Source organism: Nothobranchius furzeri, chromosome 2 (genome assembly GCF_043380555.1).
Source record: "Nothobranchius furzeri strain GRZ-AD chromosome 2, NfurGRZ-RIMD1, whole genome shotgun sequence".
Lineage (NCBI taxonomy): Eukaryota > Metazoa > Chordata > Actinopteri > Cyprinodontiformes > Nothobranchiidae > Nothobranchius > Nothobranchius furzeri.
This window is the reverse complement of record NC_091742.1, coordinates 24,018,400-24,038,033: the sequence shown is the minus strand read 5'-3', so window position 1 is coordinate 24,038,033 and position 19,634 is coordinate 24,018,400. Positions and strand designations below refer to the sequence as shown.

Sequence of the window (19,634 nt, the reverse complement as noted above, 5' to 3'; positions counted from 1 at the left end):
ACAGAAAAGTATTTTTTTAGAGCTTGTGTAATGTGTTTTGGGGTAAGAAGTAAAGTTTTTTGTATTGCTAATAATAATATCTATCCATTGTCTTCCGCTTATCTGAGGTTGGGTTGTGGGGGCAGTAGCCTAAGCAGAAAGGCCTTCCCTCTCCCCCTCCACTCGGGCCACCTATCTGGGGGCGTTCCTGTGGCCAGCTGAGAAAGAGAGTCCCTCCAGCATGTCCTGGGCCTTCCTTTAGGTCTCCTCCCAGTTGGACGTGCCCAGAAAACCTCACCAAGCATCCAGAAGGTATCCTGACTAGAGGCCCGAGCCACCTCAACTGGCTCCTCTCGATGTGGAGGAGCAGCAGGTCTACTCCGAACCCGTCCTGGATGACGAAGCTTCTTACCCTGTCTCTAAGGGAGAGCCCAGCCACTCTGCAGAGAAAACTCATTTTGGCCGCTTGTATCGGTGATCTCATTCTTTCAGTCACTGTCCAAAGCTCATGACCATAGATGATGGTTGGAACGTAAAATCGAACAGTAAATTTAGAGCTTTGCCTTCCGGCTCATCTCTCTCTTCACCACCACAGACCGGTACATTAATAATATTTTTACTAAATGAAATAGGTTTCTTTATGGCATAAATTAGTACAAACAGAGTTTATGTAAGGGCTCATTTTGGAATTTGTATTTTAGTCCAAACGATCACAAAACCAAGTACATTTGGCAGCAGTAAAAGTTTTCTCACTCATTTTTTGAGGTCATCAGCAAAACACCCTCAGCTGTACTGGACCCTCGTAAAAACGTGTTTACTTGGTTTTGAGATTTTAGTCCCACACACTCAGCAGGTATGCGGTTGTATTTCCAAGAGTCAGTGCTATAAAATGATAATCCATAACTTCTATCATGGACATCTGGGCTTCTAAAACAGCTCGTCTGCTTTAGCAGCATGGTCTGATTGATCAGGTAGAAAATGAAGTTTAGTCAGTTGAATATAACAAAATTATGTATTTGATGTTTCTTATCTTATCTTATAGCTCTAAATATTTATATAGTCGATGATTGCTGTACAGTTTTGGGTTCAGACAGAACCTCTGCCTTGCCAGGTTCTTGACGAATACACACAGACGTAGCCATATTATCCCCTTCCTGTTTGTGTCTGCCATATTATCCATGTGTCTCCTTGTGTTCCCCAGCTCTCTCTAGGCTTCCCTCATGTTTCCTCCTAGTCACTCCCTTGTAGTTCCTATTGGTTTGTATTAGTCCTCCATACCCCTCTAGTCTTTAGTTGTTTATCTTTGCCCTTAGTCTTTAGGTTTAGTTACTTAGTGTTTTATAGGTTATGGTTTATCTTCCCCTCTGCTTGGTTCTTTCCCCCATTTAGTTTATTGATGGCACCTGTCACCCCTCTAGACCTCGCTCCTCACACCTGTCACCTGCTCCCCTGATTGCTTCCCTCTGTGTTTAAAATCCCTGTCTTGTCCCTCAGTGTTTGTTGGTCCATTGTCAGAGTTGTTCTGCCTCTCTCGAGTTTCTCCTAGTTCGTGCTCATGAGTGAGCTTCTGTTTTGTTTTTGATCATTCAGTGAGTTTTTGAGATGAAGTCTGGTTTTCATGCTTTTGGACTTTTTGGCCCATCCTCCTTAAAATAAAGGAATTATTTTCTTAAACCACTCCTGCCTCGAGTCGTTTTGGGGATTCTGCATCTTATGTCCAAACCTCCTGCTCTCAACATTACAGTTACTAGCTGTTGTCACCAGAGGAAGAGAGAGAGTCCATGACGTTGCAGAGCTCTAACTTTTTTTAATCTTTTTTGGTTGCAAACATTTCATGACAGCGGGGCATGGATTCCCCTTCACAAACAACGAACCTCCTCTAGAGACAAACCAGTCTGACTTTTAACATCTTTACAGTATGCTGTAATGGGAAACCGGCTTCAACACAAACTGTTGTTTCCTGCTTGGTCCTAGAGCTCAACCAGTGTCAATTTAATATAGCGTAATATTGTTTTTGGATGGTAAAAAGTGCAGGGGTCAAAACTTGACTTTGGAAAACGTGAGGGGAGATGCCCCCCACCCCAAATTACGTCCATGGCCACCGGTCCCTCCAACCACTACTAGCAAGGCGGGTTAAGTGTCTTGCCCAATGACACAACAGCAGCATTCTCTGATGGGAGTCGGGATCAAACCAGCAACCTTCCGCTCGACCGCCTGAGCTACTGCTGTCCCATATTGAGGCCATTCTGGCAGTTTTACTAACTGCTAAACCATTTTTATAATGATCTTTGATGTTTTACACAGAAACACACTTCAGAATGACCCAACATAACATCTCTTTATAAGACACTCATTAAATAAAACCTGGAGCATCCTTTTCAAGAATCTGATTTAGGTTACAGATTAAAACATTATTAAATATTACCAAATGATCTGCTGTAAATTTCAGTCATTTGCTTATAATTGTGCATCCCATCAGGTTTGGACGGCCCAGTAAATAGATTATACCACTGAGTGTGAATAAGGTAGAAGATTATGTTGTAGATAACAGTTTCAATCAGATAATCAGTGATCTGTAACAGATTACATTTTTGGGGGAGAATAATAACATCTTTTCTGCCTCGACCGAAGCTATTTCTACTCTTTTTTTTAGTCCGTTGGAAATTATGCTAATCTTAAGCAACTGAGGGACTCGCTTTTGTTGTGTGAGTCCCGTTTTGACTTTTGTCAAGCATCTACAAGAGCACATCAAGGGCAAACATACTCAAAATGAGAAAATGTCTCACAGCTTGCAGAGACAAGCATGTACACACACATACACACACACACACACACACACACACACGAGCTGGAATATAAACAGCAAACATAACTATGTTTTTCATGAAGATCCTAAAACCAGTTGGATAATTCCCCAGCAGGTTGTCAGCTTTGGAAGTGGGGAACGCTGTCACACGTGCAAAATAAGTTATTAATTTTCCATTTTGAAACCTCGAGGTGCACTTCATTATCCTGTTACCAATTTTCCATCAAGTGTGACTGATTTTCATTCAGAACATTGTTGGAGTTTTTCTGCAAATTGATTTTCCCGCAGACATCGCTGCGCTTCCCGCAACTGTTTTCATTCCTCATCTCTTTCTGAAATGAATCGATTTCCTGAGCAGATGGTTGAACATATATTTAATCTTTATTTCACATTTTTCCTCACGTTTACATTTCAGTATTGGACTTTTTATTCCAGCATGTGGGAAAAGACCAAATGCTTCAATGGCAACTTTTGCCCTCTTCAAAAACGAATCTATTCTGACTCTTAAGGTCCGTCTACAAACTACGGAGCGTCTTCAGTTTTCCCTGTTTGAATCACTTCCTTTTTTCCGTCAAAATAAAATGTAATCTGGATTCTGTTTCCCACCTAGACCCTCCAACAGTGGAGCCCGTTCACACAGAGGTCCGTCAGGGCCTGGGGAGGCCTGTGGTGATGACCTGCAGGGTGCTGCGAGCCCACCCTTCCCGCGTGCTCAGGTTCGAATGGCTGCTCTCAAACCGGCTGCTCCACGCCGGCGCGTTTGACCCCCTAAAGGACGAGACGGAGTACACAATCCGCAGCCTGAATCGAGAAGGCTGGGGCGAGTACACCTGTAACGTCATCAATGAGGCCGGAGCCGGCAAATGCACCTTCCAGGTCACAGGTAAAGACTTACTCGTGTTCAAAAGTTTTGACTTCATTCATCCAGATCTAACCTCTAACACCTCAAAATTAACCATCCCAATCAATCTGGGGTAACTGCTCCATAACAGCCTTTAAAAACACCTTTGCTACATTTTCACATTCAGACCGGACAGTTTGTATTTCTGTTGGGATGTTTTTGAAGCAAGGGTTGGTTGGACAGTGTGTCTTTTTCTGAGTCCTCTTTGTCCATTTGAAAGATGCAAAGATGTCCTGATGATGATTGTTTTCCAATCAGTGGTTGATTATTATTTTATGTCAGTTTTTTATGACGCCAGCTGCGGGGTGTTAAAAATGTTTTTATCTGGAGCGGGAAGCAAATGAAGGAACTAAGCAGCCTATTATTTATTTAAATCTTTGAGGAAGTTTCACTTTTACTCTGCTTAGTTAGATAAAATACTCCATAATCATGCTTTGAAACTTAATTGGCATTTTTGCCACATTTAACAAAGAGTCTGCAGGTTTGTGCCCCTAAAATACTACAATAAATGACAATAACCAAAACATTTTATCTAGGCAAAGATGTAATTTTAAATAAATTGAGATAGTTCAGAATATTTAGAAAAATATAATATAATATAATAGTCTGACTTGGTATTGGACTATATCAGTCTGTTTTTTTTTTCTAAATGTCTTGATGATCGGGGAGATTTTGGTTCAAATTCATATTTAAGCTCGTTGTGACCTTTAAAAGGGCATTTTTAAAATTCAAACAATAAATAAAAAAATAAAGAAATGAAAGTTTCAAATAATTAAACCATTCATCTGAAAAATGATTTAATAGTGAAATAGTTTTACTGCATATTATAAAGTGATTTAATTTTATACTCAAAAGGTCAAAGATTTTCAGCCGAGACACAGTTCTGGTTCTGATTCAGCTCCTGATCTCAGGAGGAGAAAATGAGAGGTTTCACATTTTATCTGATGCAGTTTCAGACATGAAACATGATCAAATACAAAGTCTGTATCCAGGGCCGGATTATCATTGCAGGGGCCCCTGGGAACAATGTGCTTATATACAGTTATTGAAAAGTTTGCAAAGAAGAAATATCTGCATGTTTTTTGTTTGTCTCCTGTCTCCTTCGTCCTCTTGCCTCCTGTTTCCTTCCACCTCTTGTCTATTGTCTCCTGTCTCCTTCCTCCTCTTGTCTCCTGCCTCCTTACTCCTCTTGTCTCCGGTCTCCTTACTCCTCTTTTTGTCTCCTTGTTGGTCTCCTCTCTTGCCTTCAGAAAAACTGCTTTCTGGCCTTTCTCTTAGTAAATTCATTTACAGCGTCATCAAAGTCCAGATTCCTGAAGCTGAAGCAGGCAGTAAAGATGCAAAAACTATCTTTGTTAAAAGAAATGTGTGTTAACTTAGGAAATGCGTGCGCAAGTTTAATTACTTAACTTTTTTCTCCAACGTTAAGACTGCTGCACAAAAAAATAAAATAAATAAAAGACTGCTGCTCGCGTGGGCCCCCTTGTGGCTGTGGGCCCCTGGGCCTGTGCCCAGTTTGCCCATATTATAATCTAACCTTGTCTGTATCGTTTCTGAAACACAACCATTCTCAAAGCATTGTTTATCGCCTTAACATTGTTTAATTCTTCTTAATGGTGTCAAATGACAGTTCAAATACACATCTACTGTATACCTGCAAATAGCAGCTTTATTTTAGTGTTGGACACAAAATGTTCATCTTTAGTTGGTTGTTATGACAGGGCCAAATGAGTTTGGCCACACTGAGTTACCTCAGGAACTTTGGCCAAGATTTCAATCTCTCAGACCTCCTATTAGAGACGGGAGCTGCAGGGTCACAGGAAGAGCGTTTGTCACTTTGATCCTTTGCTATTCACATTGCTCTACTCGTTGATTCGGCTTCTGTCTTTCTCCCATCTTAGCTTTTCACCTCTTCATTTTTCTTTCAACATTCTGTCTCTTCATCATTCTCCTCTTGTCCACGGTGGCCCGAGGGTAGGGAAGTGGATGATCACCTGTCATAAATCAGTCCTTCCTGGAAGAGACAAAGGCATATTTGTTTTTTCTTACTAGGGCTCATCCTTTTATTTCTTGTGCTACCTCCCTGTTTTTTTTCTCTTCCCCTTTAATTCTCCGTTCCTCCCCTCTCAACGCTCCATATTCCTACCATCTGGACTCAGTAGTTGCCAAAGGTGGGCTCTTTCGGTAGCCCCCGGAGTGCAGGAGCATAGTGCAGAAAATCCACTTTGGTTCCCTCCATCACCTATGAAATCTGCTGTAAACTGTTCCCCTAACTCCAGCTCTTAAATCTAGAAGATTTTTCAATTTTATCTGAAACTCGATAAGTGAGAATTCAGCGTGTGGCTGAAAAGAATAATAAGCTACAAAAAGAAAAATAGAAAAAGCCAGAGATGGTAGATGAGGTTTATCAGAACCCTGTTAAGCCTCCATTGAAGGTTGGTGGAATATTGGTTTACCTATTTCAGATATTCCCTCGCCGCTGACTTTTTCTTGGGCTTCGTTGATGTGTAATAAACATATCAGTCAGGGGTTTTGGCCCAGAGCCATGAAAACTCATGGATCCACCCGTTGTACCATGAGCAACATATTTGTTTCCATGCCAACAGACACACACCAATACCAGGCAGCGAGCCAGTCCTAGGCCTAAATTAATACTGTCACCCTGAAAAGTACATTTCAATTGGAGTGTGTGTGTGTGTGTGTGTGTGTGTGTGTGTGTGTGTGTGTGTGTGTGTGTGTGTGTGTGTGTGTGTGTGTTTAGAGCTATTGAGACATCTGTGAGTTAGCTGTAATGGCCAAGTTGGCCATTAAATCGTACCATGGGAGAGCGTCCTTAGAGGGATGTAATGTGTACTACTGAGCTTTGGCACCAGCTCTGTGCCACTAAAACTCTTGAGTTTTTAACAAATGTTCTCCTTAAAGGAGGTGGAACAAGGAGAGAATTGATTTTTCTCTCTTTTGAAACATCACAATGTTGTTGTAGCTCTTCATTGAAAGGCAAAAAAAAATAAAAAAATTAAGGCCAAACACGTGGTTGGGTGTTTTAGCTAACTGTGACATTAATCTCTGGAGAGATTTTATTAAAACTCTCAGAATGGGATCATCTGATAAACACCTGCAGTTGATAAACTTTGGAGACAACCCCATTCAAGACTTCAACAACAGCTACTAAGTTTAACATACATGTTTATAACTCAATCGACTTTACAGATATGGAGCTAAAACTTTGGATGCCAGTAGACGAGAGGCTCTCCAGCAGATCTGAGCAACAACAAACCATTCAAAATGTATATTTTAACCTAACACTGAACTTTAGTGCCAACGTTGTCATCGGTGAGATTTTGACACAACTTTCAGAGTTTTTATTAAATCCAAAAGAGCAATAACCAAGAGACCTAGAGAAAAAAAATAAATACCTAGAGACCAGGAGACCAAGAGGGGGGAATGAGACAACGCTGACGAAAACAATGGACCAACACACACTGAAAGACAAGACAGGGTTTTATACACAGGGGCTGGGTGATTAGGAAACAAGTAGCAGGTGCATGGGGAAAGAGAACCAGAGGAGAGCCTGATGAAATCAGTAAACCAAATGGGAAGGGAAAACTAAGCAGAGGAGGGGAATAAGCCATAACCTATGAGACTACATAAATAAACCTAAAAGACTCAGGGCACAGGAGAACCAAAATATAAATAAAGACCTGAGTGAGGGAGAAATAAACAAGTGAAGGAAAACACACACACACACACACACTAAAGGAGACTAACGAAAACCTGAACCTATAGAAAACTACAGGGAGTGACCTGAAGGGGGCTGGGGAACACAAGGAGGCACATGAGGGGAACCTAGAGAGGGATGGAGAACACAAGGGGACACATGAGGGGGACGCAGAATGTGACATAAGGTTACATATATTTCCAGCTGGCTGGGTGGTTGTCAGTTGTTCTCCTTTTAAAATGGCTGAAGTAGGACCTAGTCTTTGGCCTAATGTCAGTACTTGCACTTCCACTCGTGTGGCCTTCAATTGCACGAATCAGTCCAGGGGTGCAAGTGCGGAAGTTGACCACACCCTTTTTGCACCTTGACCTGCACTTTGTCCAAGTCTGCATTGATGTGATATCACCCACAATCCATTCCTGCATGGGAATTTTTGTGAAGAAGGCAGAGCAACGCTCGAGTGCTTTTTCTGAAAGTAAGTGTTTTCAAATGAAAGAAGTTCATTTTAAGATGACTAATGATGTCAATTCATGCTCTGAATGTTTTAGACAAAGATTTAATGTGAACAGCAATGAATGTAAATTTTGTCAAGAAAAATTTTTTTCTTTTAAGTTGTTAACTCATTCACTGCCAGCTGTTTCCTGATCAGAAAAGCCCTTCGCTGCCAGTGTTTTTCAGTGTTTTCACTGTTTTTTTAAGAGTCACAGAACTTTGCGCGCTAGGATGATGTTAACGCCAAAATTACAAAAACAAAGAGAAGATTCACCTCTTACATCAGGAAGAATCAGTGCATTTCGAGCGTTATCTGTTCTTTCATAATCCATTGTTGAATTGCGATCGGCAGAAGCTTTTCCGGGTTGCGCCTCACTGTTTTTTACAGCAGCGGCCCAAAACAATCTCCTACACATGGATTTTCTGTTTCCTGATCATGTGACGTGTGACGTACGCAGATGAAGATTGGCTTTAGAGCTGGGATGTTTGTTCTCACAGTGCGTGGGCTTTTTCCGATGCCCACACAGTAAAAAAATGGTAATGACGACTTCAGTCGTCATTGACGGTGAACAGTTGGATTTAAAATGACGACGTTTGTCATCAATGGCAGTTAATGAGTTAATAAAGATTTTATATAAAGTAGCACAAACAGCAACCAGCATGCGTTGTGTTCGATGACGCAATGCTCACTGTCCCAATTCTGCAATTATTTGCACTCTTGTGTACTATGCACTTGATGCCTTACTGCGCACTTCCTCCAAGTGCACCTCGCTGAAGACCGTAGGGCGCAGTGCGAGTATGGAGATTGGGCCTTTGTTCACAATCAGTCCTACTTATATACTTCCTGGTTCCAGAGCCAATCATGTTTGAGGCTGTGGGATTGTCACGCTGTGTCAGCATTTATTATTTCAACACAGTCTGGCAAAGAGCAACAGTACTGTAGAAAAAAAAGAACTTAAATACATCTATCTGCTTCTGATCCTAATAAAGCCCAAGTCTGAATTGCCTAAAGCTGTTGTAAAAGCTGTTTCAAACGAGCTGTCGCCATCTTGTTTCACTCCGTTGCATCATCCCACCCACCAGAAAAACAGAGGGCCCTGACTAGCCCACAAAGTGGATAGAGCACTGATTGGTCCACAAAGTAGATAGAGTGCTCTCTATGTGTTTGAAACCCCTATAGAGAGCTGTGACTAGCCAGCCAGAATGATGCTAGGGGCTGCAGAGGTTCCAATGGAACGTTCCTAGACCAAACTTTGCAAAACAAGAATTTGGTCCAGTTCACTACGTTACTTTCAAATCAAAGGAAGGAGGACTTAACTGCTGTTTACCATCAATGAGTTTAGGGTTACCATGTCTCCTGCAAGTTCGTGCACCTTTACCATCTCTTCAGTTTTGATGATTAATATTTGTTGTACAGTTACACTCTTATATTTATAGGCATTATGAGCCAAGATTTACATACCTTTTAGTCTTTTATTATAATTGTTGAGTTGCCTGCAGGTGACTTTTAGATTAAATCACTTTGAAAGCAAATTAAAGTTAAGAGAGGGGCCTCAGTTGCAAGAAGCAGCAAGGATGTTCAAGGAAATGTCTACAAAATGTCCTAAAGTGCTTGTTAGGGGTTTCCCCGTGAATTAGCAAACCTCCGAAAACACAAATAAAAGAAGAAAATACGTTGGAGTTTACAAACCATGTCCCAACTTTAATTGGCAATGGTTGAAAATTGATTGAGATCCAGTAAAAATGACTTACTTTGTACATTTTTAGATCCTTTGTTATACAGCCACAGTATGAAAATACACATCTTTAGTGGGATGTCATAGTTTATTTACACCCTTATATCAAATCAGTGTGATTCTGGGTGAAAGTGTGCATGTTTTCTCACAAATTTGTGTTTCCTACTATTCACCAGCAGTCAAAGCCCAGTGAGATACTTTAAACATGGAACACAAACCAAAAAGCCACTTCAACAGAGTCCCAATCTTTCACAGATTGTTGAAAACCCAGCAGTTGTTTTGGTTCTTTCATGAGAACCTTTTTAATGGATGATTGCTGGGAATACTGAAGACACTCAAACCAGTCAGTAATGTTTAGAGTTTTCTCACTACTCCAAGGGCTCAGGTAGTTCAAAACTACCACTTTCCCAGATAATTTTCTAGGGTAAATTTCTACCCAGGATATGCTTTTTGCCCTGGATTCCAGCAGTCAAAACAAAAGAGAAAAATACAGGAAAGGATCTTGAAAGTAGTTCCAGAAGTTCCAATACTTTTACCTTAAAGTGACATTGAGTAGTTTTTACTGTTACTCTCTGGACATATCCATGAAAATATTGTTGAAAATTAATTAATTGATTCTCAGCAGCTTTGTAACATATAACCATTAAAATTGGGTCTAAAATACATGGGGCTGTTACATGTGTGGCATTGTGCTGTTTGATCAAACTGCACTTTTCAGGGTGGCCTTTTATTGTGGGCAGTCAAAGACACACCTGTACATTATTAATGTTGTCTAATCAGCCCCTTGATATGCCACACCTGTGAGGTGGGATGGATTATCTTGGTAATATAGTATAGACAGAATTCAGAACAATATTTGAGAGTCGTGCATCTTTTGTGTATGTAGACAAATTTTCAGTTGTTTGAGTTCAGCTCATGAAAAATGGGAGCAAAAACAAAAGTGTTACGTTTGCATTTTTGTTCAACTGTTCATCCAGATTTGTTTTCCTGCAATAAAACATATTTGATTCCTTTATTAATTACTGAAATATTGTCATAGATGCAGGCGTAGTCACAACTCAGCATCCAGTGTGTCTGAAAATGTGTATGTGAGCCCTGTAAAAGAGTAAATAAGGTCAACTTCCTGCCTGAAGGCCCTCACTGAGCTGTGATGAATCATAGCATTGGTTATGCTGTTATAAACAGGATTTTGGAGAAATCAATTAGGCCCTGGGTGCTGCACGTTTGAAGTCTCCCACCAAGAGTTATCCATTTCGAGCCGTCTAAGTGGGTGAGGTAATGTGCTTTACCACACATAATGTATGATTAAGGGAGAAATAAGCTTAATTTTTCTCAATTGTTTTGGATTTTTGCTGCAAATTTTAGGAAAGAATTCCACTCAAGCTCTTTAAATAAAGTCATTTAGATTTTTTTTCTTATAAATAAATATAACCCAATTTTAAAAGGTTAGCAAATAGCTATATTGATATTTCAAAAATAATCTGCAATCTAGCAATTGAATTTTGCATGTTCCTAAATCAGTCTCATTGGGAATCAATGAGTGTGTTTAATTAACCTCTCCTGCCTTTGCTCGACTGCAAATAACTGCGCCTTCTTCTCCTGTTCTGCACTTTTCTGCACTATCTGTCAGCATCTTCTAGGCTGCAGGCTTATGTAACACTTTCTGTACCGTGTGCTGTACACACAGCTGGCTCCATGCAGCAAAACACTGCTAAGAAAGGTTCAGACAGTAATTATCCCTGCCTCCCTTTTTCTTTTTCTGTGTGTGTGTGTGTGTGTGTGTGTGTGTGTGTGTGTGTGTGTGTGTGTGTGTGTGTGTGTGTGTGTGTGTGTGTGTGTGTGTGTGTGTGTGTGTGTTTCAGACAGATATGGAAGAATCACTTTGGTTTAACTAAAAGATGACTGTTGGTGACCTTTTAAGTCAACATTTCGTACCTCCGCACCAAATATAAGATGGAGTATTTGTATATAAATTAATTAGTTTATTCATCAGCACTGTTTCTCCTGCTGGAGCTTATTTGTTTTTCTCTTTGTACGATTTTATCAAAATGATGAATGTGTGTTATTTTCCCCCAGATTACGACTTTTTTTAAAATAGTGCTATCCACATAAAGGCCAAGAAATCAGCTACGGGCATTGCAAAAACAGCATTAGGTTGATTTATTGTCTAGAATGCAGAAGAAAAAGCGATGTTTGTGTAATGTTGAGTTGCTGGACCACATGACACCTTACATTTTATTAACAATAACTTTAATAATTATATCATCACATTTTAGGTAAAAGAAAAACTAGAGCCTGATTAAGGATTGTTTCTACCAGGACCATTTTAGATGTGACACACAGAAGCCTGATCACTCCTCCGTTTCATCATAGGCTAATGATGTAAATGCATTTACTTCATGATTATCTCTAATTTTATTCTGTTAGCATTAAACAAAGGACCTTCTTCCGGCTCTTGGAGAGTACAGACACTTTTTTCTCTCCTCTCCCTCCCTCCACATCCCAAGGCTCATTGTCTGTCTTTGTGTGCACGGCACTTTTTGCTTTTTTTTCTCGAAACTGGAAATTATTAAAAATGGATCTGGTCAGTTGGTCTCTCAACACGACTGACAAAATGTTTTCATCAATGAGAACGGGAGAAGGGGCTCCCGGATGCACCTCTGGGACAGAGCCAGCTGGGTATATCATGGACTCCTGGAAACAGTGGAACCTGATCTGCCACTCTCAACTGTCTGTAGAGGATTCTGAAAATGTCTGGATATTCGTGGTGTTGGTGTCGGGTTTCCTGCTGTTTGACCTGAGCGGTTATCTGACTTACCGGAAAATTTACGAGCTTTGGAGGAATATTGGCTCAATCCCGAAGCTCAGGGATGGATTACACCGTGCTGTAAACACACAAACTCGTATAATTGTCGAGATGATTCATAAGCTTGGAACTTTGGCTGAGATTCAGGCTCTGGCACAGAAGGTGGATTCCATCAAGGAGCGAATTGACGGATCAGCATGGATTGGGATAGATTAATTATGCCATTATTGGATCTAGAGGGGTTGAAGACCAACAGAACACTAAGGCAGAGAGGAAATAATCTCTGTCTGTCCCCAAACAATTCTTATCTGAATCTGGTGCCCTTGGAGCCTGTGAGGCTGAAGTGAAGAATCCCCCCTAAGAAGAAATGTGGAATGCTGCCATTGCTATGGAAACCCTTTCTCCCTATCCCAGCCTGGGCGGGACTGTGACCGGTGAAGGCCATGGAACCGTATCTAGGAGTCAATGTGCTCTCTAACCCATTATTTCCCTCGCCTGTCCAAATGGAGGTGATGAGCGCTGCTCCATGCGGCTGCACGCACTGAAGTGAGGAGAGTCCCAACTCTACCTCCCCACCTAGTGAACACTTATGTTGTGTAATGTTTGATGTCTGTTGCATTTCTGTCTGAGGTGGGGGTTTTTTTGCATAGCAAAGCTGCCCTCCCTGGTGAGGGTAACTCTGAAGTGCCTTTTTTCCCTCCCCCGACTCTATCCTCATGTAAACCCTCTTGATCTATTACGGTAGCGCGACTCGGGTTGCGAATGACCACAGTCACCAATTCTTGTCATGTGTCCATGCCTACGTATGTATGTCTGATCTCAGAATTGTGTGTACTGAAACCCTAATTTCCCTCTGGGAATAATAAAGTAATTTTGAATTGAACTGAATAGAATAATATGTCTCATTTATACTAACATCATAGGTTTGCCCACTTGCATCAATCACACAAGCTACCAGCTAAATTTTATCCACCGAACTCTAGTTTTTCTGCAAGATCAGTGCTGCAGTTCTGCTGATTTTTTTCTGTTAAAATCCTCCACTGTGTTCAATAAACACCAAACAACAGAAGGACCGACACAGCAAAATGTCACTGAGGTGAAGTCCTGTTCTCTTCTCTGGAAGGTCGTCCAGTGAGCTTGTTTGCTGGGTCTCGATAAAAATGCAGCAACAGAGTCTTCTTCAGCTGTCAGGGAGCAGCTTCCACACTGACTGGGAGGCGGAAACCTTGAAAGATGTTTTTTTTTTTTTTTTTTTTTTTTTTTTTTTTTTTTTTGCTGTTCATGCCACTATTGTGTAAAAAATAAATCCTCACAGAATCCAACAAGCAAACAATGATACAGGAAAATAAAAAGTCTGGTAGCCAAGATTTTTTTTTACAGGCAGCCTGAGCTGAGGGACAGGTTCCGGGTGTAGTTTATGCAACACAAGCTGAGATTTTACAATTTTGACAATAGAAGAACACTAAGGAACAATTTGTGCAATTTTTTTTATCACAGGCACGCAGTGAAAGTAGACATATACAAAATAGACTGCTACATTATTGTTTTCTTGAAGCTCTGTTTCTCAAGTCCAGTCTTCACGGGTACACCATCGTGTCCATTGATGTGAAAAAATAAAATCGTCCTAGTGTGACACATTTAGACAAGTTTTTATTTATTTATTTTTTTCCTTGCCAAAAGCGACATATGTGTGGATAAGAGCTACAAACCCAGCTGAAACTTTCTGTTTTAAGAAATATCTGGATTGGTGTGAGCAGAACCTACATTATCTAGGATGTAGGATGTATACATCCTAGGAAACAGCACGTCAAAGTTTCAAAGTCGGAGTTACATTTTGAACATATATGACTCGATATGTCCAGATTCTCACCTTGTGTATGTTCACCACCTTTTGTTCTACTGAAAATGACATATAACCATTTGTAGAATCACATAATTTGAGCTGTTCCAAAGAAATCCCCATTTTTTTGCTAAAACTTTCTAATCTAAGCATCTATGAAACCACACTGAACAATGATCTAACTGTAGGTTTTCAGATGAAATGACACTACTTGGTATTTGCTGCAGGTAAAGCCTACGCTCCAGAGTTCTACTATGATACCTACAGCCCTCTGTGGCAGAACAGACCTAGAGTCTATGGCTTCAAGCTACAATGGACCCAGATGAACCCCAGTGCCGTGGACCGTATTGTTGCCTACAGACTCGGCATCAGACAGGTAGGACCACAAAGAAGTTGCAGTCTCCTTGTTCTTCTTTATTTGGTCTCTTTAAGACCTTTTCAATGTTCTCAGGGAGATTTTGTCACATCCAGAGCAGGAATTTTAAAAGTCTGAAATGGTCACTTCACAAACAAAATGTAGGGATGGGTACATTTGACATTTGATCGATTCGGTACTAATTCCCGGTACCTAGGGATCCATACCGGTACTTAACGGTACCAATTTTAGATGCTTTAGGGTGTTTAATATTTTAATTCTCTTTTGTAATTAAATATATGTTTTTCTCCATATATATAACCATATTTGATAAATATCACGATAAATAACATACAACTGTTTGTATTTTAACATCGTCCTTGTAGTTTTATAAGCTGATAATTAAACTGAAGCAAACATCTTTACTGTGAACTAAATTTACTGTGTATCTTCATTCCTTTTGCCGTCCTTTTTCATTTGATTTTTCCTACTGGGAAGTTAGAATTTCCGAGAAGAAAACAAACGCACCATTAGATGATAACAATGGTGGCATAGGAACCTAACATATCAAGCTAACGTTATCTTAAACAGTTTATTTAGCTGCTGGAGCAGATTAAAACGATGATGCCTCACACTTAGATCGTTGTCGCTGGTTTCATCTTCACCCAATCACCCGTCGCATTTAGTAAAGTGAAGCCAAACTTTAGAGCGCGTTCATGTTCTTCTAGTCGGAAATTCGGAGTTCCGAGGAAAAAGCGAATGCACCATTAGCGGCACGGAAGCTAACATATCAAGCTAACTTTATCTTAAACATTTTATTTTATTTACCTACCGGAGAAGATTAAGATGAGGATGTCTCACTTAGATTGTTGTCTCTGGTTTCATCATCACTAATAAACAAACTGAGGAGAGACATGCTGCAATTCCCATCACATTTAGTGAAGTGGACCCAAGCTTTAGCGTGCGTTCTTCCTACCATGCTGCTATGTTTACAACTCGCTCGCAGCGACCGACGACATAACGCTCTTGCGCATGCGCAGCTGTCTAGGCAAGTTCTCGTTATGAAGGACGGGTACCGAAACGAGGCACCGTTTCAAATGACGTGAATTGGTGCTCAGTCAGTACTATGGAATTCAGTCGGTACCTTAAAAAGTACCGAATTCGGTACCCAACACTAATGGCATGATGTCCACTTTTTAAACAAAGACCCCTTTTCATTCCTATAGCTGCATAGAAACCACTCTGATGGCCAGATTAGGCAGGTAATAGAAGGGTTTGAGTGTGCTTGCCTGCTGTGACCTGTTGACAGCAGGAGCAACATTTTTTCTTCCTTCATTGTGTGTCTCATAACACACTGTAGAGGCTGTAAATGAGCCTTTGTTTGTCTAGCGGCGTTGCAGAGAACCTGACAGGAGCAGTTTGTCAGAAACACGGTTTTCTTCAAGCTGTTTCTGTTTTTGGTTTCCACCAGAGAGCTGGAAGTGGAACCCCATGATGAGAATTAGTGAGCACAACTCTTGAGTCGTGGAGGATGGCTGCTTATACTGAGCCAGGATTCTCTGGAGGTTTCTTCCTGTTAAAGGGAGTTTTCCTCTCCACTGTCGCTGCATGCTTGCTTAGTATGAAGATTGCTGTATAGTCACTGACACTAGTCAGTGACTTGATGCAATTTGCTGGGTTCCTTATATAGGAAACATTATTTCTGATTGGCTTAATGAACTGTGAATTGGAATGTTTATTATGTGAAGTGCCTTGAGACGACTCTTGTCGTGATTTGGCGCTATATAAATAAACTTGAATTGAACTGAATTGAATTGTTTTTTTTTTCCTGCCTCTTGAGTCCCGTCTTCTCCAAAGATGACAAACCGACCAGCATTGATGGATGGGATGGTCATCTGCCTCTCTCATTCTTTTTTTCTCCTCCCACATGTCAATCTGGACAGCACTTGTTCCTCAGCTATTTTTTTCTTTTCTTTTTTATTTATTTACAGCACCAAGTTTTATGGTTTCTGAACATTGTTGACTTTTCTTCTCAGAATTCTGTCGCTTTAAAGGAGGTGGGAAAAAACAGACAAACAACATTTACTAATAAACAAACTGAGGAGAGGCATGCTGCAATTCTGACTCCAGTACATCCCCGCTTATAATTAGCAAACGCGTCCTCAGTCGTATTTGTAATGAATAGTAAAATTACATGTTTGTTTCACTCTAAACCCTCAAGGAACTGAGGTCTGAAAAAACACGCTCCAAAGCCACTCTGTTTGTACATCACAATGACTTTTCAGTCTATCATCTGTCTCGGTCCGCTTGCTAAATATTAAACTGCACTTGCTGGGCATTTGTCTTTGAACTTACGAGAGTGTCACTGTTTTGTTCTTTGAGCTACTTCTCTGCCTTATTTGGCAACCTTAATATTTGCATCTACAGCCGAGTGAAATGGACTAACACCCCCGAGCATGTTGGTCTGCTCTGTATTTTTGTTTAATAAAAGTAAAACATGACTGCCGCAGTCAATGCTCATCGGACACGTTATTAGGTACACCTTGCTAGTATCCCATTTCAGAACTGCCTTAGTTATTCACGTCGTTCCTCAGAGCTTCTGGTCCATGCTTGCATGGCAGCGTCACACAGTTCTAAGGTAAGAATCTCTTGTTCCACCACATCTCAAAGGTACTGGACTAAGATCTGATGATTATGGAGATTGCTGAAGTCCAGTGAAGTCAAAGTTATGTTCTAGAAACCAGTTGGAGGTTATCTGAGCTTTGTGACATGGTGCATGATCCTGCTGGAAGTAGCCACCAGAAGATGGGTGCATGTGGTCATAAAGGGATACTATTTTTTTCCCCACACTATTCCCTACAAATCATCCAGAATGCTGTGGCTGAATGTCCAAGTGTCCAAGAATGTCCGAGCTCTAGTACAAAGAAAAGCTGAAAATGCTACTTGAGGTGAGTTAGGGACACCACTCGGATGCTAGTGTCCAGCTAATAGCGGGACGAGGTCTGATCTTATGTGATTGTTGAGAGTTGGACATGATGAGCTCCTGACTAACTTTGTGTCTTTCTATTTCATTGTTAGTTATTCAAACTAACCAAGAGCGCACCTAGAGTCCGTAATTCATGCTTTTATCATCTCCCATCTAGATTACGCAAATTCCATTTTAATTGGTTTACCTGCCTCCGCTCTTAAAAGGCTTCAGGTCGTACAGAATGCGGCAGCCATGTCTTTAACAAACACCCCTAGAAAAGTTTGGCTGAAGTAAAGCCATTTTTATCTAGACGTGAACTTGAGACTGTTGTTCATGCTTTTATTACCTCATGAGTCGACTATTGTAATTCTGTTTTATTTGGTGTAAGTAAGGGTACTGTAAACCAGCTGTAGCTTGTCCAGAATGCTGCAGCAAGATTCTTGGACAACAAAAGGAAGCATGAACACGTGACACCAATTTATGGCTGCTCTCCACTGGTTGCCTGTTGATTTCAGAATTAGTTTCAAACTTCTTTTAATGGTGTTTAAGGCGCTGAATGGTGTGGCTCCAACCTATTTGGCGGACTTGCTGCAGCCATATGCTCCGGCCCGGTCACTCCGCTCTGAGAACCAGCTGCTGCTTGTGGCTCCTAAGGTTAGGTTAAAGTTAAGAGGGGACAGGGCGTTCTCTGTTGCGGGTCCGAAACTGTGGAACGCGCTGCCTCTAACCATAAGGGACTCTCCATCAGTAGCAGTTTTTAAAATGAGGCTGAAACCCTACTTTTATGATCTGGTTTTTAATTCTGTGGGTTAGCAATCGTTAATGTTTTATATTTTGTAATTCTCATTTGTGGTTTAAATCATGTCTGTGGCACTATATGTTTTATTGTTTTACTCTTTTGTTGTGCAGCACCTTGGTGGCATGCTCATGACTGTAAGGTGCTTTATAAATAAAGGCTGAGTGAGAGAGTGACTGTACTGGCGCGGCTCCACTGTAAACTTCAGATTCAAGTTTAAAATCCTGATTTTTGTTTTTAAGGCCCTGAATGGTCTGGCTCTGGATTACCTGTCTGATTTTGTGACTCGTTATGTGCCAAACCGGGCGTTGAGGTCTGCTGATTGCCTGCTGCTTCGCGTTCCAACAATGAAATACAAAACGCGGGGGCAGCGTGCTTTTGTCTATGCTGCTCCATAGGGCTGCTCAATTAATCGAATTTTAATCACGATTACGATCTGAGTTTTGAACGATTATAAAAAACATAACAAGCCGATTATTTGCTCCTCCCGCTTGCGCTGCCCTGAGTTGCAAATGAAGCGCTCCTCCACAGTGTTGCCAACTTAGCGACTTTGACGCTATTTCTAGCAGCTTTTCAGACCCCCTTCTTGACTTTTTAATCCTAAAAGTACCTAGCGAACATCTCAGAAACATCTCTGGTAACCCTTAGCTACTTTCTGGATAACTGTCGTCGACATTTCCTGCAGGTTAGCTAAACACTCCGCCTGCTCTCTGGACCGTTCTTCAGGACATTAGGAAAGGGAATGATGTAGTGATGTGTCGGTCGCTAAAGACAGCTCTCGGAGCCGGCTCCTTGTTGGAGTAACCAGAGTGAGTGACACACACACAGCACCTGCGGTCTCCTGAGCAGCTAAAAACAGCTAAATGTGCGCGTGCGGCGTGCTAAACACACGTGTAGCTTGCCCGATTGCTGTGAGACCGGGTTGGGGGGTGGGGGTGCAGCTGTGGTTGGGACAATTATTACATTAACTGATGAGCCTGTAAATAAATAGTTTATAAATAAGGTAGAAATAAGTTCCTCACGCTGATAACTAATCTCTCCGAGGACACGGTGCTACAGCACCTTGACACGACTCAATAAATGTTATGCAACATTCTGTGAACATCAATTTATTTGCATTTATTTGTTATAAATGCCACTGTATAATTCTTGCTGTCAGTATTTGCAAGATATTGGTATTTGGTTCTGTACTGGTTAGACTTAGAGTTAAACCAAGGTCTACAGCCCTTGGGTCATA

General features: G+C 41.0%; 1 protein-coding gene across 5 annotated transcripts in view; it reads left to right on the top strand.

Moving 5' to 3' along the window:
- Positions 1 to 19,634, top strand: part of LOC107378081 (MAM domain-containing glycosylphosphatidylinositol anchor protein 2) — a 342,732-nt gene that overhangs the window by 250,079 nt on the left and 73,019 nt on the right. For all 5 annotated transcript variants that reach the window (XM_070545140.1, XM_054748447.2, XM_054748448.2 and 2 more), the window contains exons 10-11: positions 3,396 to 3,668; positions 14,506 to 14,654. In XM_070545140.1, the coding sequence (XP_070401241.1) occupies positions 3,396 to 3,668; positions 14,506 to 14,654 (422 nt within the window). The remainder of the gene's footprint in view (positions 1 to 3,395; positions 3,669 to 14,505; positions 14,655 to 19,634) is intronic.